At 39.9% G+C, this 27,694-nt stretch overlaps 1 protein-coding gene across 1 annotated transcript; it reads left to right on the top strand.

Annotated features, from left to right (window-relative positions):
• Positions 1 to 305: 305 nt before the first annotated feature.
• kcnh5a (potassium voltage-gated channel, subfamily H (eag-related), member 5a) lies at positions 306 to 23,795 on the top strand. Its single transcript, XM_050057792.1, has 12 exons — positions 306 to 463; positions 1,843 to 1,966; positions 4,042 to 4,148; positions 4,274 to 4,402; positions 6,787 to 6,902; positions 7,199 to 7,591; positions 7,689 to 7,781; positions 9,401 to 9,830; positions 16,457 to 16,656; positions 18,507 to 18,759; positions 19,050 to 19,246; positions 22,620 to 23,795. Exons 1-12 carry the CDS (start codon positions 391 to 393, stop codon positions 23,793 to 23,795), a joined length of 3,291 nt encoding a protein of 1,096 aa, XP_049913749.1. The 5' UTR covers positions 306 to 390.
• Positions 23,796 to 27,694: the final 3,899 nt, after the last annotated feature.

The following is a 27,694-nucleotide window of genomic DNA, read 5'->3' as shown; positions in this document are numbered from 1 at the left end:
ATCTCAAGACTGATTTTCATTTAGTAGGTAAAGATCCATCCAACTTATCTACTGCATTTTATTTTCTTCTATATAGTAAGTGATTGTGACTGAGCTTATTCTGGGATTCATTTACTGTAAATCAACGTTGCTGTAGATGTCATAAAGCAGTTTGGGAATAATGAAGATAATTTAAATCAGATTCTACATCAAACAGTCCTATAATATTATCTACAACTGAAAAAAAAAAAGCCACATTCGGTACCGATGCTTTTATTTTTTAATCTTAGTCCGGAAGTACCTCACATAAATCCGGTTACCTTGACTCCTGTGGTCCTCGCTCCGGTCTGGCAGACAGCTGAGGCGGGTATTTATCATCAGCACGACCACGGAGCGGCTGTGAGACTCATAATGCATGGGGGCAAGAGAGGACTGGTGGCTCCGCAGAACACCTTTCTGGAAAACATCGTCCGGCGCTCCAGCGGTGAGTTTTACTCTGAAAGGGACAACTAACATTAATGGATGTTGATTTGGGCACGTCAATCAAGGTACCACTCAGGGGCTGCATGGGATGCTCAAGTAAAACTGTCATGTTATTTCAGTCATTTAATGTAAAAAATCTCTCACAATTTACACTTCTTTTTTTACAACTACATAACAATTTAATAAGAATTATGCAACTCTTATTTCCTTATTCCCTGAATTGATTGGATGAATCACTATAATAGCCTATTCTTATAGACTTTATTATGTCCTTATATCTAAATATCAACATCATGAGCTACAGAAACAGGCTCACTGGTCTGTCTATGGAGAAAATACTTTGTTAATGTGATTTAGGTGAGAACTGAGACATGTTTTAATGCTTAACCTATTTTATATGATGATATAAGGCCCAATATTTTTAATAAGATGTTAATTCTTTTTGTTGAATCATTATCAGAAACTTGATTTTTAAAATGCCAACACTCATATGAACACAAACAGGGAGACAGTAAAAATTAATTATTATTATTATTTTTTTTTTAAAGGGATGTTTAACCATATTGTCTTATGGTATTTTGTCTATTTTAATGCCTTTGTCCCTTTAAATTCTGTATTGTTTGATGGTAATATATGTTAGTGTTTGTTGTTTATATTGCGAAAAGGCAATACTATTATTAAAAATTCATTTTTTGCATTGACAGTCTGCCTGGCAGCTAATAGCCTCCCCATGAGAGTGAGGCTGAGTGTTTGTGAAACTGATGGTTTTCATTACAAGTACAGGAGAAGTGCACAGTGTCAGACAAACAGTGGTGTACAGAAAGATAATGCAACGTGAAACATGTCACCTCTGTTAATATTTTAGTAGAATTTAGTCTGTGACAATACTCTGAAGTTCAGTCATTATTGTCTTTATCTATGGACGCATCTATTACAACATTAACCCATTTGACATTCGAGTGTTAAATTCAAGATAAACATGCTGATGCTTTAAGTCTGACTGTAACTCACAGAAAATGTCCTCTGTCTCTTCCCCTCGAGACGGCAGCTCCCTCCGAACCATGTACAACTTTGCAGCTCCCTCATCAATATTTGATTCACATTAAGGCTGGAACATAAACATTTTATCAACAACTATTTCTGCCCAGTGACTCGTCTGATTAGCAGTGTTTATTGCTGCTTGAAATATTCATGATCTTGTTTCCAGTACGCATGTTTGTTAAAATAATGTTAGGAGTGGGAGAGTTGGTGTTACAGTGATTTAGTTAATTGCAACATTTCATGTACAGGGTAAAGACCCCAAAGGTTGACCAGCAGGTGCACTCTAGTCTGCAGGTATGTTGTTTGTAGTGACGAGTTTTAGACTCTGTTTTGTTGCAGAAACCAGTTTCCTGTTGGGAAATGCACAGATCCTGGAGTGGCCGGTCGTTTACAGCAACGATGGATTCTGCAAACTGTCCGGATATCACAGAGCTGAAGTCATGCACAGGAGTAGCTCATGCAAGTAAGATATTGTTGTTGTTTTTTGTAATCTAATGGCATGAATGTGAAGACACAGAGGGTGATTTGTATTTTAACAAATATATGTTGGTTGGCTTCATGTAGTCTAATGCTGCAGGTGTTGGTCTTGCGTCTATAATGTTGATACTTGAAGTTCTTGACTGACGAAGCCTCTGTAAGTGAATGTAGCACAAATTGGATTATGCAGATGTTTTGTGTTTTTCACGTTGAATCTCAGCCTTTATTTGGTGAACATGGATTTTATCATATTAGTTTATTTGATAGGGACTGTGCTCACTCATCAACAGTACGAAAGAAACTGTAAATGAACCATGGTTTCGTCACAAAGGCTAATTTTCATCTGTTGTCCATCTACAGATGTTACAACGGCACCCTAAAATCTGATCAAATCTTGAGACATACATTAGGCCTGAGCAGTGTTAAGGTATTACTTTACAGCAGGGTATTTAGAAATCCCATTTCAATACCGTCAAAAATACAGATGCTCCTCTTTCTTCTAAACGATGCAGAGATGCTGCACTGATGTGATGTAGTGCACAGCACGAACCACTAGAGGTCAGTCTTTACTGGTGAAACAGGCAGCTGAGCTCAGAAAGATGGCGATTGTGAGTGGTGGGGATAATGTTAAAGGACTATGAAGAAAAATGCATTTGCCCCTGTAGTGGAGTATTGCCACATATAACTTTTTTGACATGACTTCTTCCAACTACAAAAGCAGTTTATTCGCCACATAATTTTATTCAACACATCATCTCTGTTTAGCCCACTGATGTGTCAGTATCCACCGCAACAACAAATGTCATCGGGTCCTCCAGCAACAAGGGAGCTGCCTTCCTATCTTTTTGTTATTTTATGGTCCTTACATATTTAATTCCAGAAAGACTTGTCTAAGTAGGCTAACTGCATAATAGATTCACAGCACTGTAGGCTAGACCAGTGGTTCCCAGCTGGTGGGTCATGGGTCCATTCTAAATGGACTGCGAGTGACTCGCGAATGTGTCAAGTTTGTAAAAAAAAAAAACCAAAACAAAAAAAAAACACTATATTTTTGAAATGCAGTGAATATCTGGCACAAGCCTTTATTCTGAAGTGTCATTTCCTGTTCTAGAATGACTGAACAACAGATAGCTAATAAACAGATACAGGAAACTAGCTGGACAACGTGGCCAAACACTAGTATGATGCTCCACATATAACAAAAATATATACCTCCCAAGCCTATTATATATAATAATAGAACCCGGTCTCACTCAGAAGTCATCGAATTCCAGCACTTGGGCAGTGACTTGTGGTGTCAGAAACCAACGAAAAAAGGTGTCCTATAACATGATACGCGACCGGTTGCCATTATAGTTTAACGCCACGCAGCGGTATCAGGGAGAAATGTGGCGGGACAAGGATGAAAGTAAAGGCGGTGAAGTCTGACTAGGGCGGGCAGGACAGGTGGTGGATAGGTCCAACAACCACCTGGGAAAGCTGTGCTTACGTCCTGTAAGATTCTAAAGCCAAACCCTGTTCTTTTTTCCTAAACCTAACCATGAGTTTTGTTATCGAAGGAAAAAGACGTCAATTTGCGGTGTTGTACCGACATAGTGCATTTATTTTGAAAGAGACTGTATGTAAACGTTTAATTTCCTGTGAACAGAAGTGTATTTTGAAAGAAGACAATGCATGTAACAGGCAGAACTTGACACGGCGTCCCAGAACGTCAACAACCAAAGCACCCAGGGTACCTTTCACGTCTTATGTGGACGTGGAAAGCCCATGACCAAATGTCAATATGTGACGAGGTCAGAGTGAGAATGTGTTGAATAATATATAGCAGAAAGGTCTACTTATTCAATATGGAAGTGGTAAAATCTGACAAACAGAGAACCAAAAATAAAATACAACTTGACCTTGTTGTTATCGCTACAAAATGTGACCACTGATTTGCAGCAGCTACAGTGTAAATTAAAAGAATTATTCAGTCCACTTTAGCCCTGTCTTTAATCCCTTGTTCTTTCTTTCCCCATGATTGGCTCCCTATTACTTTGTTCTTTCTCCCTTCTTTTGCAGTTTCATGTACGGTGACCTGACCGATAAGAAGACTATCGACAAAATCAGAAAGACCTTTGACAACTATGAGTCCAATTTCTTTGAAGTGCTGCTCTACACAAAGAACAGTAAGTATCACTATGAGACCTAAGGTTTTATGGCGACATTTACTCCTAAAGTCCCATCTGTTCAGGTGCCATTTTCCATTTGTTTCCATCTCTGTTATAACTCTCACTTGAAATGTTTCCCACAGGAACACCCATATGGCTCTACATGCAGGTAGCTCCGATCAGGAATGAGAATGACAAGGTGGTGCTTTTCCTCTGTACCTTCAGAGACATTACACTCTTCAAACAGCCGATTGAAGATGAAGCAACTAAAGGTGATGCAGTTCATGTTTTTGGATCTACGTGTCTGCCTTCAGTATTTCTTTGCAGCGATGATTAACTGCTGAAGTGGCATTTCCCTTTGTTTTTCCACACACTAAAAGGGTGAGAACACACACATCAAATTCAGATCAAATGATTGTCAAGTAAATGTCTCAGTAAAGCCCAGCCATTGTTCTCAAAGCTCAGTTTTACCCAATAAGACCACGGAGGGGGCAGCACAGCCGACAGTCTTAACTACACATGAGTGGCTGTGACTTAACAGACGTTTGTTTCCTGCTATGTTACATACAACTGTCCAGGTGTTGTGTGTGCGGGTCAGTGAACACTGGTCTCTGTGGGTGCCATGTCCCAGGGGATTAAGTGTGCCACTAAGACAGTTACATACATCAAGCTGAAACAAAGGACACATGGGGATGGTGAATGTATGAAAATACTGATTATTCACTGAGAGTGAATAATAATCTGTCTCTTTTAACACAGATTTACCAGCTGACAAAATTTGACTAGTTGTACAGTGAAGATTTAAACACCATCATGTCCTAATCAGCATACAGTACATGTGCTGTCACACTGTCACTATCATTGGGTCGCTGAATCAAAACATACACAGTATTTCCACATTTTTCTTCCTTCCTTTCTTTTCTTTGCTGTATGAACCTAATTAATAACCCATTAATATTCCACCTTAAATCACTTACCATGGCAAAATATCTCAAGACTCTTAATAGCATCGAGTAGTATCCCTCCAGTCCGAGGTACAGTACAATTTGGATCCATCCTCTAGCCACCACAATCAAGGAAACGCTCAATGCTTTCCTGAGTTCAACTGTACGGTACACAACTAATAGCATCCATTAAGCCAAAGACAGCAAGGCTCAGCAACAGTAGAAAGGAAATTCAGCTTTCCACCTGAGGTGAAGGAGATAGAGGGGACCGTGATAAGTTAAGCCTAAAAGTGGAAAAGAGATTTAAGAATGAAAGACCAAAGTTGACAGTTTCAATTTGTGATCTACGTTACAAACTTTTTTTGAGCGTACAAATTCTTCTATTTTTTGCTTTATTTCCTTAAACCATAACCCAATAGGAATATGTGATTAGTGTAGGGTGGATTTTCCCATTAAACACTGTCAACATTGGTCCTTGTTTCCTTCGTTTCTTCATAGACATGCAGGTAGTCTGCCAGGATGATGCATTCATGCACAAATGGTCTCAAAATGTTTTCTTCACGAAGAGAATGAACGGTGGATTGCCCCCTCTGGGTTGGGAGTGAATACTGCCCCAAGCAAGGGATTTCAAGTAGGGGTCTTGTTCCCGAGTGAGGGTAGAATGGCGCGTGAGATGGATCGGCAGTTTGGTGTGGTGTCTGCAGTGATGCGGACGCTGTGCCAGCCCGTTGTGGTGAAGAGAGAGCTGAGCCAGAAGGCAAAGCTTTTGATTTACTGGTCCATCTATGTCCCAACCCTCAACTATGGTCATGAGCTCTGGGTAGTGACTGACAGAGTTTGAAATGAGTTTCCTCCAAAGTGGCTGGGCTCAGCCTAGAGATAGGGTCAGGAGCTCAGGCATCTGGAGGGAGCTCGGAGTAGAGCCGCTGCTCCTTCGCGTCGAAAGGGGTCAGTTGAGGTGATTCGGGCATCTCATCAGGATGCCTCCTGGGCGCGTCCCGTTAGAGATGTTCCAGGGACTTTCCACTGGTAGGAGGCCCCGGGGTAGTCCCAGAACATGCTGGAGATATTACTTTTCTCGTCTGGCCTGGGAACGCCTCAGGATCCCCCAGGAGGAGCTGGAAAGTGTTCCTGGGGAGAGGGACGGCCGGAATGCTTTGCTTGGCCTGCTGCCCCTGTTACCCGGCTTCGGATAAGCGGTTGAAAATGGATGGATGAAGTGAATGAACATTTATTGCTATTGGTGATTTTACAAAGTTACTGTTCAACATTGTTGACTACCACAAAAAACATTCTTTGTAAAAACTTTAAAGAAATAATTCACCCACAAAAGGATCATTTATGTATCAGTTACTTAGCCTGTGTTACGTTGAATTTGTGGAGAAAACTTTGTTTTTCTCGCATGCCTTCACAGTGATCAAAGAATCTGAAAACTGAGAAAATTCTTGATGAATTGCAGTGGCAGTGTTTACATTAGCAAAACTCTATCAAAACTTCTGTTTAAAAACTCTCACAGAACTTTTGTAGTATAATCTAATTATAATTTATTCAGTTGTATGCTCAGGTCTTCCCAAACACATGCATTTTCGCAGTTTTGATATAATTTACTAACTAATGGAGTTAGTAATTAATGTATAAATGTTTTTGTAGGTGAAGTATTCCTTTAAATATGGGAGATTTAAAAAAATGTTTGTCTTTTTGTCTTTGAGAAGGATGGCCGAAGTTTGCCAGACTGACACGGGCGCTGACCACCAATCGCAACCTGGTGCAGCAGATAGCACCGCTGAGCAAGACTGAGGTCAGCCATAAGCCCTCCAGACTGGCTGAGGTGAGCAGTGTCCAGGGGTAAAAGAACAGTTTGCTTTCCAGTGCCAATACATATACTTAAAAGCACCTCAAGCTCAATCAAGAAAGTGCCTTAAAGATAGAAGATCTAGGGTCTGTAAAAGAATGATAATTCCTCCAATCAAGAAATTAATTTACTACCAAATTTAAAGGAACATTTTTTACATACATTTCTAAGGATTAACTGCCACAGCTAAATGGATTAACAATGACTGTTTCTTGATGCACCACACACATGATTCTGTACTCATGATGGTAAATGTTCCCTCTGAATTTTAGGCTCTCCAGCTGGGATCAGACATCCTCCCTCAGTACAAACAGGAGGCCCCTAAGACCCCTCCACACATCATCCTCCACTACTGCACCTTCAAGACCACCTGGGACTGGGTCATCCTCATCCTCACCTTCTACACCGCCATCATGGTGCCCTATAACGTCTCCTTCAAGACAAAGCAAAACAATTTAGCTTGGCTGGTGGTGGACAGTGTCGTGGACGTCATCTTCCTGATCGACATTGTACTTAACTTCCACACCACCTTTGTGGGTCCTGCTGGAGAGGTCATTTCAGACGCCAAGCTCATACGAATGAACTACCTGAAGACGTGGTTCGTTATCGACCTACTGTCCTGTCTGCCCTATGACATCATCAATGCCTTTGAACATGTGAATGAGGTGAGTTTTACTAATTCATTGCAAAAATGGCTGATGTGTTGGTACTAAACGCTGCACATTAACATCATAACATTTCTAATTGACTGTTTCTACGAAGGATGTCGTCACATCTGCTTCTCGATCAAGTCATCTCCACGAGTCTTCAGTTTTCCACAGGAATACCACACGAACAGAGGACTCTGTACTCCCAGTAAGGAAATCCATGTTTTTCTTTAAAAGCTGCCAAATCAATATATTTTTATGTTAACAGTGGATCAGATGAATACATGTAACGAGAAGTTAGCAATTAACTGGGGAACATAGCAGAGCGGATCAGAGGAACCAGTGTTTTAATTTTACTGTAAAGGCTGTTACACATGGGAGAGTTTTTCTTGTGCAACTAATATGCACATTCATATATTTTTTCTGAACTGTTGTTTTTTTGTTTGTATTTTCGTAAGGAGGTTGGTTTTCCTGAGCTTTCACACCTCTTACAATAGAAGCCGTAAACATATACACTGCATAACTGTCTACCAGAGGGAATTCACGATAAAATAACTTACAGTAGCTTACAGATGCTGGTCTGGGTCAATGGGATCCCAGTAGTTGTCACTGATTTGCATTGTTGACGCTGAATAGTTTTCATGTGAAATATTGGCAGCTGAGTATTTTGCATTTTCATGTCATTTATTTGTCAAGCCCCAGTGTGAAAAGGCCCCAACACACCGAACTGACATCAAAGAACAAATGGCGACGAAAGCTGACTGTTGCATTGCCTCGAGTCACCTGTTTCTCAGCCAAAAAGTTGCACGTGACATATTGCTTTATGTTCTCCACCCCCTAAAATACAGGTAGTTTTAATGGGAAGTTAGAAATATGACAGTAAATAATATTAAGACAGAGTAGATTGTTTTTAAGTGTTATACAACGTGCTTAAGTCAAAACTGAATTTTCAAAATCTGTATTTGAAGGATATATCGAGGATGTCAGACTGACTCAGCAGCAACAACAGGTTAAAAAGACAAAGATAGTTAGAAGCTAAAGCCGAACTATAGGCTACAGATCACAGTGTAAAAGTGAACCACCACATCACTGCTGATCGCCACACAAGACAATGAATATAAAGGGAAACTTTGCTGATATTGAACCAGCTGTGTGGCATCGCAGTGTGTGCAGATGAATGGTGTTTGGCTTCGGCCCCGTGCTGCTGCCAGCATTCAGACCTCAGCCGTTGGACCGGCAGGGATCTCTGGGGAAGTCAAACAATGTTAATCTGCTGGTTGAATATCAGCAAACTTTCCCTGCTTCCCTTCACTGGTTCCTGTACAGCAGGGTCGTTTTTTTTTCACTGTTATCAATAAAAAGCAAAAGCAGCATGTGTATACATTCAGTAGGCTATATATTCAGTAGCTAGCTAGCTAACCCTACACTTTTCAGGGTTTGATTTTGGTTGTTAGTTGCACTGATGAAATCCACAAGAAAAACCTTTTGAAAAATAAATGTAGTATGGCTACAGCTTGTGGTTATTTTCATTAGCTATGCATCTGATGATGTTTTTGAATATAAATTAAGCATACAGTCGATAAAATGTCAGAAACTTCACATCACAATTTCCCCAAACTAAAATCGACAATAAAAAAGCTTGTTTTGTCCAGCTGTCTAGAACCAAAAGATATTCAGCTTATAATCAGAGAAGACTATGAAACCCAAAATAGATTCACATTTGAAAAATCTGGAACAAGTTAATTTTTAGCAATTTGTGGCTTAAGTGATCATCAAAATATCTGCTGATTAATTTGACTCACATCTTCCTCCCATCTCTCACTGCAGGGTCTCAGCAGCCTGTTCAGCTCCCTGAAGGTGATCCGCCTGCTCCGGTTGGGCCGAGTGGCCCGAAAGTTGGATCACTACCTGGAGTATGGAGCAGCTGTCCTTGTTCTGCTGGTGTGCGTCTTTGGTCTGGTGGCCCACTGGCTGGCCTGCATCTGGTACAGCATCGGCGACTACGAGGTGATCGATGAGACCACCAACACCATTAAGACAGACAGCTGGCTCTACCAGTTGGCCCTGAGCATTGGAACTCCTTACCGCTACAACACCAGTGGCACAGGACAGTGGGAGGGAGGTCCCAACAAGGACACGTTGTATATTTCTTCTCTCTACTTCACCATGACAAGTCTCACCACCATTGGATTTGGCAACATTGCTCCGGCTACAGATGGCGAGAAGATTTTCTCCGTGGCTATGATGATGGTGGGCTGTAAGTACTCAATCACTTTCCAACGTGAAGCACTGTGTTGCCAACATTTCATTAAATCTCAAAAAGTATTTCATTGCCAAATTGTAATCTTCTCTAAATCACATGTCGGAAAACAACAAGTCTAATATTACATAACAAATAACATCATTCTATCATTACTGTTCTTGGTATGAGTGGTGGTTAATGGAGCAGTAAATGGAGTCACGCAGCCGTCTAATACAAATACACACAAGCTCCTCTATCACGTGGTCACACACATTTAAACACAGCTTAAACATTTAAAAGCCTCCGATGTTTCCTTTGTTCTTCCAAGCCTCTGACAAACCTAAATTTATCAATTGCCAGTGGACACTTTGTCAAGAGAAATTCGAGCGAGGCTTCTCAAAGCAGCTTAAGTCAAAGTGACCGCTGTTTTTCTTCTTCAGTGGTCATACAGTGCAACCTTGACAGTCCAAATAAATCTGAGCAGAGGACAAAAGAACAGCAGCTTCACTGTTGTTTGAGGAGCATACAGTATGAAGGCATGTGTGCTAAACACTTGAAATTAAAACAGAAACTATTGCTCTCTCATATATATCACCAATGTTCCTCTAACAGATACAACTTCCCCACGACATATGCCAAAATGAACGCTGGTATTTTAGCTGCTTTTGGCTTTAAAAGGGACATATGAATACATATATTTATGTATATAAATACATATGTAAGAGCCAAAAATATCCTTTCACTCAGCAGACTTTAATTGGATTTCCATAAGTGCACACTGGATGGCACTGTATTGGTATTTTGAGCTTAATGTATAAAGGTAGGAACGACATTGCTGCCGTCAGGTGCTTCACCCCAGAAGGGCAAATGGTTTGACCGCGAACATTGTAGAACATGCAGAAAGTTGTGTGCTCGGTTTGGATGGATAGACATTTGACGTTTGCTGATATTAATAAATATGATTATTTTTCTGTAACTAGAGCTTGCAGTTCGTTGTCTGAACACAACACAACCAAAGAAGCTGTGGCATCAACTGAGGCAAGCGTGTCAGCCAGGTCAGGCTGGGTTAAACATCTTAGTAGCCGCAAGCAATAGACTTAGTTCCTACACCATATATTTTCTCTTACCTGTGGTGCTATTTATCAGTCTGGGTTACTTTGGTGTTGCTGAGTGTTGGAGATATCGGCCATAGAGATCTCTGCCTTCTCTTTAACCAGATGGCACTCGGCTCGTGGTGTTCAAAGCACCAAAAAACATACATTTGTAAAACTCAACCACGTCTATTTCCAGAAATCATGACCTGGTTACTCAAGATAATGCACAAACATTGTTTGAGAGTAGGTGTTTCTGTGATGATCTGGAGAATGCAAGGATGAGGCCGATCATGGAGTTCTTTTTTAATGCACGTTTATTACGAGCTTGGATCAACATTTGCTACATGCAAAAGCTATGTGTGATATATAAACAGAGAGAGACATGGCTTTTATACTAAGATAGTAGCATGTGTGCTGTTACCTACATGGTGCTTTGCCAAATTTAACTTGGCCTTTGGCCAACTAAAATTAGTCTAACTCGTAGCTGTCCTGGCGGAACATGATCCTCAGGGGTTCTTTGACCTAGTATCCATTGGTGAGTGAAGATGTAAAAATACATACTAACATTGTTGTGAGCAGTTTCATGTAGGAACTATTTTCTCTCTATCAAACTACACCAGTCATCCGAATCACTGTGCAGAAGGAAGCGTGCATCTACTCATGGAGGAGAGGCTCATGCTTTTGTCTGGACCCCTTGAGGACAGGTGTGTGTGTGTGTGTGTGTGTGTGTGTGTGTGTGTGTGTGTGTGTGTGGAGAGCTGGTCATGAGAAGTTGCTGTACTGATTTTAATGTGGTTTGCCCAGAGAATAAATCCCCCTGGTCAGCAAGGCAGAAGTTGTCCTCGCCTCCTTCCTCATCATCCATGATCACAGAGCTTGTAGCAAACCAAAGCAGTCAGGCCATACTGGTCACATGACTATCCCACTGGCTAGCTCATCATACCACTGATACCAGCAAAGTGTTGTCACGGAAGTAAAGCTTCCACCTTCTGGTTTCCCTGGTTAATACATTTAGCTTTGTTAGCACTGTTCCTATTGTTTAGCACTGTTTATGAAGTTAGCACTGTTAGCTGCTAGCCGCCAGCTCAGCCACCTCCATGTCTGCAAGACTCATACGCTCTGAATTTCAAAATAGAGCCCCTTTAATGTTGTCCTCCTCGGCTGAGGTGTAACGTTAGCTAGCTCAGTGGTGTTAGGTGAGCTAGCAGTAGATGCACGCTTCCTTTTGTGATACAGATGGTGGGTGTATTTTCGAGAATAACTGGGTCATGACATCTGGAAAGAGACAATGCTTATGAGTTTCTAAGATGTATTATTTGGGCACTTTGAGCACCACAAACCGAGTGCCATCTAGTTCCATTATATTTGAGATAAGGCAAACATCTCTATGGCTGACATCTCCAACACTCACACCAAAACAATCTAGATTGATAAACAGCTACAGTTCAGAGGACAAATATGTGTTCTTGAGTTTGGGGAAGACTGTCCCTTTAAGCTGATGCTCAGGCCAGTGGGATGTTGTAAATTTAACACTTTAGCTACTGTAATGTGCTAAATATCAACTTTCTAACAATAATTCCATATAAATATAAAGAATAATTTATCAGTTTAAAGGTTTTGTCGTTTACACAAGTCATACAGGGCTAATATTTAGCTACTGCTAACATAGCTAACTAACTTACTACAACAAAGTGAATATTATGACAGCTGCCATATAAACAAGGTTATCTGCCATATTATCGTGACAGAAGCAGCTGTGAGTGGGAAGTGAACAGCCAGTAGAACAATGGCTGTACAGCATTAGCCACTTTTTGATCTCCCCATCACTCTGCAGCAGACATACGTATCCTTTGATGCCGTTTCCATTCATGCGTTTCATCCGTTCATAATATGCCAGTACAACCTTGCAGGAGCCGAAACAATCTGGATGCATTTACTTGCATGTTAGACACGATAATGTGCTCCACAGCCCGGCTGGTTGTCTGCCAGCTGCCTGTAAAGCAACATATGGTGGAGATGTGCAGGTTTCTGCACAGCCCCAAAGGAAAATTCAAGCTCAGTATGATCAACACAAAGCTGGTTCTTATGGATAAATATGTGGGGTAGCCGAGATCAGGGCTGTTGTACGATAATTTAGGTACTTTTTGATGCATAGTTTGCATGCTTCATCATAATCAAAAGGCAGCAACACAAAATAACAGTTAAATCACAAACATACAGATGTTATTTCACTCTCATTTTAAATATAATTTTATAACTGAGAGAACTTGTGTACATAAATAATTCTTTACACTCAACAGTATTAAATAGTTTACAGGCTCTCTCAGCTGTGGCCATGTAATTCACATTAGGCTGCAGCCTCAGTGCTTGAACCACTGGGGAGAGTTTAGGACTCGGCTTTGTTGATAATAAAAGGTGACATGTTCAGCGCCCATCACAGCCTGCTCTATGGGGGTTTGTCTGAAGGTTGGTCATCAGAAAAGCCTTTTTGTCTTTGTGTTAATGCACTCATACTGAAATTATTCAGGCTCCTTCTCTGCTTTAAATTACAAAATGCATGTCCTGCAGAAAATTGTGTGTGAACGCTAACAGCTGGGATTGCAAAGCACTGCTGAAAATACAGGAATCTTAAAGTACAAATGCACTGCACTGCTGGAGACTGAAGTGTAAAACTGGCACAGTTGGAAGCTGAGCTGCATTAAGCTAAGAGCTGAAATACATTGATAGAAAAGCTAAGAGCTAAATTATAATACTGTCAAAGATTAAAGTTAAAAATTTATTAACTAAAAGGCTGAAAGAAGACATGCTTTTTAATTCGAAAAACATAAACCATAGGAAATAAAGTTGAATACAAGCATAAATGTCCTTAAAGAACATACTGTTCTGACATTTGAATGGTTTCTGTAGTTGAGAGTATGGAGAAGAAGTTTTTAATTGAAAAATGTATGGGAGAAGTACATTAACTTTGTGACATGTTTAAAGCTTAAATGAACTCTGTAGATAAAAGTATCAGGAGTAGTTTATTTTAAGTATTTATTTTAAGTGGAGTAGATGAAAAAATAATAGATTTTTTTTTAAATCAATTGCAGCTATTGAAGCTTCAAAATAAAATTAAAGCTTCAAATTTGATCATATTACCAAATGGGGGCTTTTATTTTGAAAATTCAGCTTTGACTTTAGTATGTTGTATAACACTTAAAAGCAGTCTACACTGTCTTAATAGTCTTTTACTGTCATATTTCTAACTTCACATTAAAACTACCTGTATTTCAGGAGGTGGTGAACATTAAATGCACCTACCGTAAAACTAATTTTGGGACAGGCATTTAATTCCTTTCACACAAAACTGTTGCTCTGCAAAAATCAGGAAATATAATCAAATTGTTTGTTTACACCTGTTTGAATATTACTTATTTAAAAATTGGATTTATGTTTATGAGAATCCCTTTTGAATCTTTTGATTTGACGACCCTCACGGACTAAAAGGAATATAAATCATTTACAGGGTAATCGAGAAATAGACACATAATTTGCGGTAGACAACCACTCGGTTTTATACAATTGAAGAACTTCTATAAAAAAATAACCTGCTTGGCAATCAGACCAGGCGTCTAATTGAGACAGCTTTTTATTTGTCATAATGTGTAGCCACACCAGGCTAGTAAAAGGGACAGGCGTTTAATTGGGACTAGGCTTTTCATTGAAGTTTTACGGTAATCTCATCTACCTGAATGTTTCATTCACAAAAAACTCTATTCTCCTTAAAAGAAGATTCCTGTTGAGTTATTCTGAATGAACTGACAAGTCAAACCAACCTCATATACTCTGCACCTCTTCATAAAAATAGAAATCTATTTTTATGCAAGTGTCTGTATTAGTTTTATCAACCCTTGCAGTTACAGTAATAGCTTCACCTTCAGTGTCACTGCGCCCACTGTCAGCCTTTGCTTACTGTTCCTCCGTCATGACTCGCCTTCCATCACCAACCTTTGGCCCACTCCTCTAAAACAGCATGTAAAGTGATGCAATAAAAAACAGTGAGGGGAACGCAAACTGACAGCCACGCTTCAAGGTCTGCACTTCCAAAACTAAACACCCATTATTCTGGTGGTGTTTCCATCACGAAGATCACTCAGTCACACTGAAGTGTCCGGTTCAATTACGGCCGATAGCTCTCCTGCTACAGATACAGTAATTATGCGAGAGGAGAAGGAGAAAGCGAGAGTTTGCCTGCAGGCTGGAGTGTAGTAAAAGGACAATGAGCCATCACGTTGGATATTTATCTTAACCTCTGTGATCCTGCTGTGGCGACTGGAGACAAGTCTTTCCTCTTGAGTGGGTAAAACCTCACGATAAGAGATCCTGACTGACTCTTTGAGGTCACTGCAGCACAGAACACTAACTGGGGAAATGTGCATTATGAATTACATTATAAGCGCTCAATCCACCACTCAATGATACAAACAGGAAATCATATATGCAAATTAAAGTTGCATAATCTTTTTTTTGTTCTCTGTCAAAAGGTTCAATATACATTCTGAATTCTCTGATAATTATTTCATGTGTCTGGGTTTATGATTATATTTATATATAGGGGAAAATGAATAGATAACGGGTTGCTTACTTCAAGGGGGATTTTATGTAGTAACAGCTCCTTAAAATTGTGAAACATGAAAACCATCCCTTAATTTATACCTTATAAAAGGACCTTAATTTTTCAGTCAAGGTGATGACTGGATAATGGATTTATATTAAGGGATTTTTGATTGGATTTTAATGGAAAACTTTCACTAGAGGGTGAAAAAAAACTTAAAATTGACCAAGGCCTTTAATTATTTAAATTATGATGAAACATCTTGGATTATGATTTAAATCATTTTAAAGACTATCTTACCCTTGGAAAAACTCCTTAAACCATGCAAATAATCCATTAAAAATACCTGTTGGCTCAATCACTTAACTTTTTCATTTGTTATTCCAATATTCGGGTTTATTCTCCTGAATATGCACCTTAATTAAAACAAGCATGTCCTTTTTAAAAGGCACAAATTAAGGGGTACATTTAATGTTTATACTTCTTAAAAAGGGCATATAATTCATTAGAATACTGTAATATGTTACAATCCTTTCATGTATCCAATGGTTATTTCGGATAAAGTCCTAATTTGCACTATAACTGAAAGATAATGGTCTTTTTTAAGATACAAGTTAAGGGGTACATGCTTTTATTGTAAATTGTAAGGGTTTTCTATGCCCTTAAACACCTTAAAACATACATATAATCCATAATATCAGTAATTTACCCAATAAGTATCCTGTAATTTGAGGTGAAATACTGGAATATTATTTGAAATACAGATCCTATAAATAGCATACATTTTTGGACTTGTCAGACCTCTATGTGAACTGAACTCCTGTAGATCCCAGATGATTTCCTGGAATAAAACATATCCTCCCTCCTCGTGCTGCTGAATAAAACAGTGCTGCATGTCTGTCTGTTTGTAAGGCTGCTTTGTACCTGACTTTGCTTTTCATCTGTTGTTTTAGCACTGCTGTATGCAACCATCTTTGGAAACGTCACCACCATCTTCCAGCAGATGTACACCAACACAAACCGCTACCACGAGATGCTCAACAACGTGCGTGACTTCCTGAAGCTTTATCAGGTTCCCAAAGGTCTGAGTGAGAGGGTCATGGACTTTATCGTCTCCACCTGGGCCATGTCTAAGGGCATTGACACAGATAAGGTATCATTATTTTTGTTCGAAAAAAGAGTTCATGAAATTTCCCATATTAGTAAAAAAAAACTGTAAAATGCTCTTCTGACAACATCAACAACCCCTTTTACTCATGATATACTGAGTAAGTACTGTAATGAAGTGGAATTAGTGTATTCTTGTAGAGTTATCACAAGGCACTGATAGAGATAGAGATTGGTCGTGCACACTTGAGCTTCAAGTCCAAAGTTAAACTGATGCACAGCTCTGCCGCTCACCATCAAAAAGTACGAGTGCTATCACTTTAAGCAGGATCATAAAAAATGTAAGAGCAGGGTCAACAGGTTTGGACAATAAAGAGCCTAAAAGGTTACAGCAGATCATTGAGTGCACTCATTGATACTCAGAGTTCAGTGAAACTGCTGGACCTCATGCACCTTTGAAAGGGGATGCTATTCATAACCACAAAGCATTAGTGATATTTTGCTTAGCTATGGCCAAACAACAGCAGAGTGATGGTTTAATAATCTCAAAACCCAGAGGAAGACAAGAGTTTGTTGGTTTATTTTTATGATGTATGAACCCACATTTATTAAAGGTTAGTTGTTTTTAACCCCTTGGCTTGAGACTCAAATCTTGAACACCTAGAAATGGATTTTTTTATGCCACATCAGGGTGTCTACAGGTATTAGTCTGTTAAATGTAATGCTTTTTAAGACCCGTTTAAGACATCGTTCACCAAATTAAGGACAGATTTTTGGACAGATCATGTTTTACTTAGGTAAAGCACTGCAGGTAAGCCTTGCAGGCAAGCAGTATATGTGTGGTCCTGTGCAGAGGTAATTGTTATGTAGGAATATGGTTATTAGAGTGAGTTAAGTATATCTAAATCTTGCCAACAGATGAGTGCAAGTATGAAGTAAAAGGACAATATTATTGATTTTAAAGATTTGTAACATTAGAAATGTGGACTTTTACACAGAATTATTTTCACAGGAAGAAATGAAATAATGGATTAATGAAATAAGATAAAATGTTTGTAGTTAACACCTCACAAATTTCAATTATTGTTGTAACATTGAATTTAAGACATTTTAGGACTTTTTAAGGGCCTGTAGACACCCTGCACATCCTACCCATGGATAAGGGCTTATTTTCATCTCTTTAAAATTACTTAGGCAATTACTTTTGGCTGGAATGCCATGGAAAACACTACAAAATGAGTATATATAATGCAAAGCTAATGCGTGTTTCCTGATACTTATATCAAATCACCCATTATAGATCCATTACTCACCTGTGTTACATTGAATTCGTGAAGAAAACTTCTCTCATGCCTCCGATGAACAAAGAATCCAGAAAATTCTTGATAAACTGAAGTCATAGTGTGTTTTAAAGGGTTAGTTCAGGTTCAACAAAATCCCACAATAGCACAGACTAACTACAGTTGGAGGCAGTGATAGACCAGCAGCTCCCGTGTTCAGCAAGGCAAAATTACTATTTTTGTCAATGAATTTCAGATTCAGATTCAGATTCAGAATACTTTATTAATCCCCGGGGGGAAATTGTTTTTGTTCCAATGCTCCGTGCAAAGTAGAAATAGAAATACANTTCTTGTAAAGGACTTCAGTGTTCTTAGTCCAGAATTTGTTTGGCTTTGAAGCGAACATCAAAAGAAAGAGCCATCTGTTTGGGAAGTACTGACCATACTGAGGAAATTTCTCCCTAATTGGATTCTTCGTTCATCACAGGCATGCCAGAAAAAAAGTTTTCTTCGCAAATTCAACGTAACATGGGGTGCGAGTGATTAAGATTCAGATTGTCATTTGTGGGGTGAAGTATTCCTTTAATGACGTATTAAATGCTCTGATCTCTCTCAGGTTCTCTCAATTTGTCCCAAAGACATGCGGGCGGACATCTGTGTCCACCTCAACAGGCAGGTGTTCAACGACCACCCGGCGTTTCGTCTGGCCAGCGACGGCTGTCTGCGCTCTCTAGCTGTGGAGTTTCAAACCACGCACTGTGCACCAGGAGACCTCATCTTCCATATCGGAGAGAGCGTTGACACTCTCTGCTTTGTAGTCTCTGGTTCACTAGAAGTCATCCAGGACGATGAGGTCATCGCAATACTAGGTAATCTAATGCAATTTTATGAAAGAGGCCGGGGTCGAGATTTATCTGGGCCTGTTGGCATAGATAAAATGAGAGCAAAGGTTGTCTCAGTGCAAAGATGCACTTCCTTGGAAAAGACTAACAGGGTGCCCTATAGGTTTTCTCTGTATGCTGTATTTTCACAAGTTCTGTTTACTATTGTGTCACTGTGCTCCCCCTTTAAAAGAAAAAGTCACACAATACATTAAAGTCAAAGAAGTCAATACTTTCTACCTGTTATAAACACAGTGATCATGTCTGGCTGCATCCAGGTAAAGGTGATGTGTTTGGAGACGTGTTCTGGAAAGAGACCACGATGGCCCGTGCATGTGCAAATGTCCGAGCTCTGACTTACTGCGATCTACACGTGATCAGGAGAGACGCTCTGATGAGAGTGCTGGAGTTCTACACTGCATTCGCCAATACATTCTCCCGCAACCTCATCCTCACCTGCAATCTACGAAAACGGGTAAAAATTGCTCTCTATCTCTTAAAGTTAGTTTTCAGTGTAAAACATATTGGGTGCTTTAAAGGTGAGAACAAGTTGTTTGGGCATTTTATGCCTTTGTAGACAGTAAGACGTAACAGGAAACAGTCATCCCCTGATGCAATTACATGTTTAGAACCATACACCCTTGGACCACCTGCAGTTTAATATTGTTAAGAAGTAGTGGCCTGCCAGGGGGTCAGTAATTACGTTATTCTGAGTGAATCCTCCAAACATATCAGATATGTTATGCTGACACTGGGGCAACCAAACCAAACTGGGTATTTTTTTTACAACATATCGAAACATTTCCAGCCATGTTTGTTTCGACAAAAGCAAGTATTTTTTTTTAACAAGAGGTAGGGACATTTACAGCCATGTTTGTGGCAACCAAACTGGGTATTTCTAACAAGAAGTCAGGAAATTTCCAGTTAAGTTTGTTGCGTCCAAACCCAGGTCCAAATCCAGGTATTTGGCTAAATGTTGGGACATTTACAGCCATGTTTTTGGCAACCAAACTGGGTATTTTTAACAACCAAGACTCAACCACGTTAACCACAGCGTTGTGACAACATAAAATTGAAAATTGAAATGTTAACTTTGAAAATTCCCGCTACATATGAAACATACAAAATTAAGATATTTGTGGTTTGCAGAAACATTCAATGCCAACATTTATTCCAGTGACTGGAATATTGTATCTCAATGGAGTTTTTCAATCGTTCATTCCGTACTTATATAATGAAACACTGAAAAACCACCACCTGCTATACTTAAATAATTCTGCACATGCAAAGTTTCCAACAATAACATTCTGATTTCATACTGGCAACAGGGCAATCACAAAGATGTAGAGAGAAACTAAAAAGGAATAGTCATTCTCTGAGTCCAAACTGAGACTCTAATTAATATTTTATAAAGCTTCTCCAAGGTATACGTATTAATTCCATTAAGGCATTGAGATGTATTACTTCCCAGTCTTGGTACTCAGTTGCTCATATATGGCTGTAATGTTATCCTATGGGATGAACATCACATTAATTCTTAATGAATATTCCCTTCAAACTTAATCTGGTCCATGTGGTTCCTTGTGCTCTTTGTACGGGACTGGCTTATATGAAATATAAACACTTCTGAGGTCAAGTACATGTTACTAATTAGAATATGTACTTTTATGAAGGAATTAAACCAACTCATTTACTTTTATAATCTTTGTATCCAGAAGTTCAGGAGTTTGAGTTTTACTCAAGTTAAAGCAAACAGTCATGCCAAAACAATGTGTTTACAGAAACGTACATGTTTATAATGATTTTATAATGTTTTAAGTAAATATATACTTAAACTATCCTCTCTGACTTTTCTAGTTTGTTCCAGCTCCATTATAAGAGCTCTTATGCAATCATACATGCTGAAATCATGCTGTGAAGCAGCTCTAAATCTAAACAATTTTGAGTCAAATTGTGGCTGCATGTTGAAAGATTTATGTCTCGTATGTTAAATGTATTCAGCGAAAACAAAGCCATCTATTATTCATTTGAGCAGCTTTAGAAACTGTTCGTGCCTGCAAAGGTTTAAGATTTATTCTCTGCCCTCTTTGCTGTTATGTACTCAGTTAACTTGCATGAATGTGCTTCTAAACTGCACCGGGACACTAGCTGTAAGAATCCACACAAGTGCTTGAAAGAAATTTCTCAAATGTATTTGCCTTATTTTTTATCAGTTGTGTTATACAGCAAAACAAAGTTTCAGTAGGTTTTTTATTTGGTTGGTCTTTTTTGGGTGTTTTGTGCAGCTGATTTGATTAAACAGATTTGTTTTTGACCATAAAAAATGCTCGTGGAACTGAACTGTCTGGACCATTGGCAACTGGATGAAGATTAGGCCATGAAACTTTTTCCTCACACTGTTGCTTTAGACAAAAAATCTAAGTCAGGTAGTTTTAGATTAACCCACAGATTAGTTTAACAGAGTTCACCCCAAAAACTAAAATACAAATTTTTCCTCTAACCTGTATTGCTACTTGTAATTCTGAATTGCAGAGATATAACAGAACTAGATGGCACTCAGCTTTCAGCTCTCAATGTGCCAAAAAATATATTTGAAAAATTCAACAGTAATGTCTCTCTCCAGAAATCATGACCCGATTACTCACGATAATCCACAGACCTTGTGAGCAGTTTCACTTGGGGACTATTTTCTTTCCATCGAACTACACCCACCAATCGAATCACAGCACAGAAGGAAGTGTGCATCTACTCGTGAAAATAATTTGAACATTTGAAATTGTTCACGAAGACCAGAGGTTAACCTATTGATACTTACTACCACAGTTTCCTCAACAACATAGATAAAGGGTGCTTTCAAACTTGCCCTGTCTGGTTCAGTTCAATTGAACTCAAGTTTATTTGCCCCCTAAGTGCGGTTTGTTGCACCAAAACAACTGGACCGAAACGTTCTTGAAGAGGTGGTCTCAGTCTGGTTACAAAAGAACTCTGGTGCGGTTCGTTTGTGGTGAGAACGTGTCTCGACCTTGATCCGAACCAACTGCAGTCACATGACACATTGTTTGGGTTAAACATGAGCATGTTACAGTCCTGGAGGATTATTAATGTGCGCCTCCTCCTGTACTGCCTTAATATGCACATTCAGCACATCCAATGCATCAAAACATTGTTTTCTAGTTGGAGCCGCGCCTCGTTTTCAAACTGTATGGTTTGACTAAAATGAACAATGACAGCAATATAGTCCACGATGAGCAGCGCTAAAATCAACCTGCGTAGTTGTCCCTCCATTGTGACATTAGAAAGTGTCACATTTATCTTGCAAGTGTACTCTTCTTCAACGTTTGGTTTACTTCCTGGGTTTTTCCCACATGGAAATTCTGACCAATCAAGAGCAGCTTTCTCATGCAAGGCATTTGATCTGGTCCGCTTGTAAATGCTGCCGTGAGAACACGAACCAACTCTAGGCAGTTATACAACTTTGGAACAAAATTAGTCCCTGATTCAGACCAAAGCAAGACAACTCTAGGTCTGAGAGCACCCATTAAGTGTGCCAAATCCAAAATGGATTTCCTTTTTTTGTCTTCTGACTGAATTCAGAAACTCTCTTGCTCCATTACTTCATTATTGCTCCATTAACGGTTCCCTGGTGCATTGCAGCATTCAGGTCTTTAATATTTCAACACACACAGCAGGTCTTAGCATAGCATGGCACTGTTATCCTTGCTTTAAAGCTGCATTATATATGTATGTTTTGTTTCATCCAAGTAGGGCTCTACTATGGTAATTTAAATGTGAACTCAGTGTGTACATCCCACATCACTGTCCTCATGCACAGATTCTCCCTCTTGCAGATAATCTTCAGAAAGATTGCTGATGTGAAGAGGGAGCAGGAACGCCAGAGGAACGAGGTGACTCTCTCCATTCCTGACGATCACCCAGTCCGCAAGCTGTTCCAGAGGTTCAGGCAGCAGAGAGACGCTCAAACACCAGGAGAGTCTCACACTTACTTTGATCAAAACTGTGTGCAGGTGGAGCCGCAGCACCACCATCGCTCCGACTCAAACTCTTACATGCAGTGTCAGTCCGTGTCTTCTCAGCAGCAGGAGTACAGCTCTGCGATGCAGAATAATGCACCCTGCACAGGAGGAGGGAATTCAGGCAGCGGCTCCAGTATTGCTGCACCTCCACAAAAATTGGTCCACACTGAGACGTCAACACAAAACTGCACAAAAGAGGCTGGGGAATCTATAGCGAGGCCGTGTGCAGAGAGTCAGCTTTGTCAGAGGGTCAACAGCCCTGCACGGAGCAGTGGTGCAGGTGGAGAAGGAGCTGTAGGTGGTGTCACCAGCAGCAGAGGTGCTCGAGGCTGGGCAAAGTTTAGAAACGCAGCATCGGCTGCACCACCTGCACCACCTGCACCACCGCCTCCTGCTGTCGAGCCTGAAAAGAAGCCACAGAAAGCAGAAGAGTGGCCCAAGGGATCCCAGTCCTCAGAACAATTAGCAGCCACAAACAAGAACCAGGACTCTGAGGAAAGTGCAGAGATGGGGAGCACAGAGGGGGGCAACGGTGCTGGAGAGGCAGGTGATGAAATAAGCGCCCTGCACAAAACTGACTCCTGTGACAGTGGTATCACAAAGAGCGACCTACGCATTGACCGAGCTGGAGATTCAAGAAGCTCATTTGAAAGAAGCCCGCTGGAAAAGAGCCCGATGGAGAAAAACCCATTTGAGCACAGTCTCGGGGTCGACTCCCTCAAACACTCTTTTGTTCAGCCGGTGTCTGAGCAAGCGCTCCTTCAAGCCACCCTACATGAGGCCAAGCTGGAGCTGAAGGGAGACATTCAGAAACTGAGTGGCCGCCTGTCGGTCCTCGAGACTCAGGTGGGCGAGATCCTCAGGCTGCTGTCGTTAAAAAGAAGACTCTCACTGCCACCGACTTCTTCACCGAAGGCCAGAGTGAGAAATCAAGACTCAGTGGCTGCCTCCACTGCGGTTACACCGAAAGTAGATGAAGGGCCTTTTTGAATTTAGGGATTTTAAAACCCACAACCTGGATCTCTTAAAAACTGATTTATATACGCACCAGTTTGCATGTCCTGCTGGACTCCGACCTGCCAAAGACTTTCCTGGAATTTAAACATCAAACTGCATGCAGAAATCCCTTTCATGTTTCCTGAGCACTACAAAAAAACAGGGATTCTTTTAATGGTCTTTGACGTATGAGGCACTTTTATGGTCCTGTGTATACTACATTTAAAAATTCCCAAAAGAAACAGGAACAATTATAAAAACAGACAATACAAAAAACACCTTTTGTGCTGTTATTGGTCAAAATTAGTACATTCTCAAAAGCATTACAAACATTATAGAGCTACACATCTCTACTTATCTTACAATACTCTGTTGAAGGCTTTTGTTGAAAGATCGGAGCCATGAAGGAGCTGAGGTCAAATCATATTTTTTAACACATATTTGAGTCTTTTTGTAAAGCTGTCCTTTTCGTGATCTTCCTGGACTTTTTTACCCTAGATGTTAATTTACAATTTTTTTATCACAACACATGACCAAAGGGTTCACCTGCCATAACTTTCATGTTGAATTAAACAACGTCAGCTTGCTCATGTGCCAGAGAAAGCAGGAGCAGCTCTGACTTTTAGTTCAGTAAGCCTTCCCACCACTGTATGTTAAATAGGAGGAGAGTCTCAGTTTTTCATTTTTGTTGCCCATCCTCAGTGGCTACCTACCTTTACTAAAGGAGTACCTCACCTACAAAATGGCCATTTTCATATCAATTACTCATCCCGCGTTATGTAGAGTATGTAAAGAAAACATATTGTTTTTCATGTATTGCCTCCACGGTGAACGAAGAATCCAACAGAATCCATGCATAAGGACCTGGCTTGACGTGCACTGCATGGGTTTGTTTCTATAACATCAATATCTTGACACTAACTTTAGCCAAATAGCTACTGTAATGCTACATTAACAGAGGGTTGACAATATAGACAACCACAAGCTTACAAAGCAAACCGTTACAAAAGCACATCACCCTCCAGAAACATCCAGTGTCGGCCGATTGATATGCTCCCAAAAAAATTGGCTTTACTGTCTTTGTTGTGAGAGTAGACAAGAGTATTGCTTAAGAAGCAGCAGTGACATCACTAGCGCCTTTCTAAAAATTGAAGAGAATTTCAACTTGAAGCGTCTGGAGTGGCTACACAAGAAAGGCGGAGCAGTCTGAAAGAAGGTGCTGAGCACGACGCTTTTTCACTAGGTGGCCATATAAGCCCTGTTTCCACCAAGCAGTACAGTTCAGTTCAGTTCGGTACGCATTTTTTCTGTTTCCACTGTGAAAAGTTGTGGATGGTACCAACAGAACCGTTCCGTACCGTCCCCATTTTTGGTCCCCCCTCTGTTGGGGTACCTAGCACACAGATCTGGTCCCCCCTCTGTTGGGGTACCTAGCACACAGATCTGGTACTAAAAGGTGCAGCTGTGGACACTGCAGTCTGTTGATTGATCAATAGCAGATAATCACTCAGGGCCAAGTTCTGGCTGTTCATACTGTGAAGAGTTTTAGTAAACTATATAAAATGAAAGGATGTTTTGCTGCCTCTTGCAGCAGCTGTAGTCTGAGAATTTTTTTTAAAACTACCTAAACTGACCTAGGGTCTAGGTACCATGTCTGAGCGGTTACTTTTGGTTCCAAAGGTACCATACTGAAAGTGTTTGGTGAAAACGGGAATGTACGCTCTTTAATACTGCACGAGTTGCGTGAGACTTTGTAAAAATGGATGTTTTGATCTAGTTTTGCTGTTGATAAACGTGGCTGCCCTTTACTTAAATTCATTAAGAATTTTCTCCATTTTTGGATTCTTTAATCACCGTAGAGACATGCGGGAAAAACCTGCATTCCTCCAATTTTTCATCGTAACACAGAGTGAGTAATGTATATCGAAATGTTCATTTGGGGGGAAGTATTCCTTTAATTGTCAGTAGGGATGCACGATATTGGATTTTTTGATATCCGATATGCCGATATGTAACAACTCATTTGACCGATCCACTTTTTTCCCTACCTAATGTTGATGATCATCAAGTCTCTTCTGCACTGGAATTAACATCATATTATGCATGCACACCCTTATCGTGATGGCCAACCAGCAGATGGAGACATAAAATACAATACTATTCAATGTATGTAATATTCAATCATTGTGCAAATTAGGAAAAAGCATGTTGGCTGATTCTAAAAGCTCATTTTAAAGCCAACATTGGCCAATAACAATGACATGCTATGTTATTGTGCATCCCTAACTGTCAGGTAATAAATACCATGTGCCTTACAATAACAAAGCCTCAGTCAGAGTTGTTTTGATGAGACATAATCAACTCTTTATGATTTTTGAGCACACCTTTTATAATATGTGTGTATAAGTGTGTTAGTGTTTATCCATTTTTAGAATACAGTGGAGGACTTTCTCAGTTCCATCACTGCACTGTATTCATTTTGTGAACTGTTTAGAAACTCTTTTAAATTTGTGTTTTCCCATGCATGTGAAATAGGATTTGGAATGCAATGATGCCGGTTTAATAATAGATTTGTATTGTTATTTATTCATATGCTCAATTTTCTTGTGAAAGATTTATTTTCCTTAAACAAGATGTGAATTTTCAACAGGTTACTGCAGCAAACTAACTGTATGTTCTTTCAACTACTCTGCCTCTTGCTCAGGTATATTTGCTCTAATACTGAATTTAACTGTTTATTTCAGTATGAGTGAGTTTATCTTAATCTACTTGTAAGATTAGATAGTAATGCAAATAATGGGTTACTACACACCACTATGCAAATCTAAATGAACTGGCACCACACTTGGTGATGCAAACATTTGCTGTTGTTTATTCTGTTTTGGATAAAAATGATAACAATGATGTACATGAAAAAACAGCATGGTTACAGTGATGATGCTTTCTAATTTTCTGTGTGACTGCGAATCGGCTCAGTATGAACTGTGATGTAAGCATGTGGCTGTCAGTTGATTCAGTACATCTATTTTATATCAGATGTATAAAGGAGGTTGCATGCATCCAGGGAACCTGTCAACAGTGAAATGAATAATGAAAACCGATGCCTGCTCACCATCTGTTGTTTAGTTTCCTCTGTCATGCGACACAGAAGTCAGTCTCTATGTAAATGCATTGAAAACTTCAACATGCAAACAGGCTTTATGTTACACATATGTTTTTGTTGATCCAGGAAAGTCAAAACATATTTGTGAACATGAACAGCTGCGGCAACCAAGTTCACTTTTCAGTTCTTTCTTCTTCTTTTTTTTTTTTTTTTTTTTTAAAAGATTGTTGTTGTTGATTTATTTAATGGTTGACATTAGAGACAGAAAGGAAACATGGGAAGGGCACAGGGAACAACAAAGGCGCCTAAATGGAATCATACACTCATCGGCCACTTAATTAGGTACATCTGTTCAACTGCTTGATAACGCAAACACCTAATCGGTCAATCACGTGGCAGCAGTTTAATGCATTTAGGCATGTAGACATGGTCAAGACCACCCGCTGAAGTTCAAACCAAGCATCAGAATGGGCAAAGAAAGGTGATTTAAGTGACTTTGAACGTGGCATGGTTGTTGGTGCCAGACGGGCTGGTCTGAGTATTTCAAATTTTCACACACAACCATCTCTAGGGTTTACAGAGGATGGTCCCAAAAACAGAAAATATCCAGTGAACAGCAGTTCTCTGGGTGAAAATGCCTTGTTGATGCCAGAGGTCAGAGGAGAATGGCCAGACTGGTTCAAGATGATAGAAAGGCAACAGTAACTCAAATAACCACTGGTTACAACCAAGGTCTGCAGAAGACCATCTCTGAACCAACAACACGTCCAACCTTGAAGCAGATGGGCTA

Source organism: Epinephelus moara, chromosome 12 (genome assembly GCF_006386435.1).
Source record: "Epinephelus moara isolate mb chromosome 12, YSFRI_EMoa_1.0, whole genome shotgun sequence".
Taxonomy (NCBI): Eukaryota; Metazoa; Chordata; class Actinopteri; order Perciformes; family Serranidae; genus Epinephelus; species Epinephelus moara.
Note: the sequence above shows the minus strand (reverse complement) of the source record. Positions and strands in the feature narration are given on the sequence as shown.

What these genes read in the sequence shown, in the direction of transcription:
- kcnh5a (XM_050057792.1), top strand. Translation starts at nt 391, where the DNA reads ATGCATGGGGGCAAGAGAGGACTGGTGGCTCCGCAGAACACCTTTCTG. An exon ending in AGGGCATTGACACAGATAAG is followed by an intron (nt 16,657 to 18,506) that starts GTATCATTATTT and finishes GATCTCTCTCAG; the next exon opens with GTTCTCTCAATTTGTCCCAA. An exon ending in CCTGCAATCTACGAAAACGG is followed by an intron (nt 19,247 to 22,619) that starts GTAAAAATTGCT and finishes TCCCTCTTGCAG; the next exon opens with ATAATCTTCAGAAAGATTGC.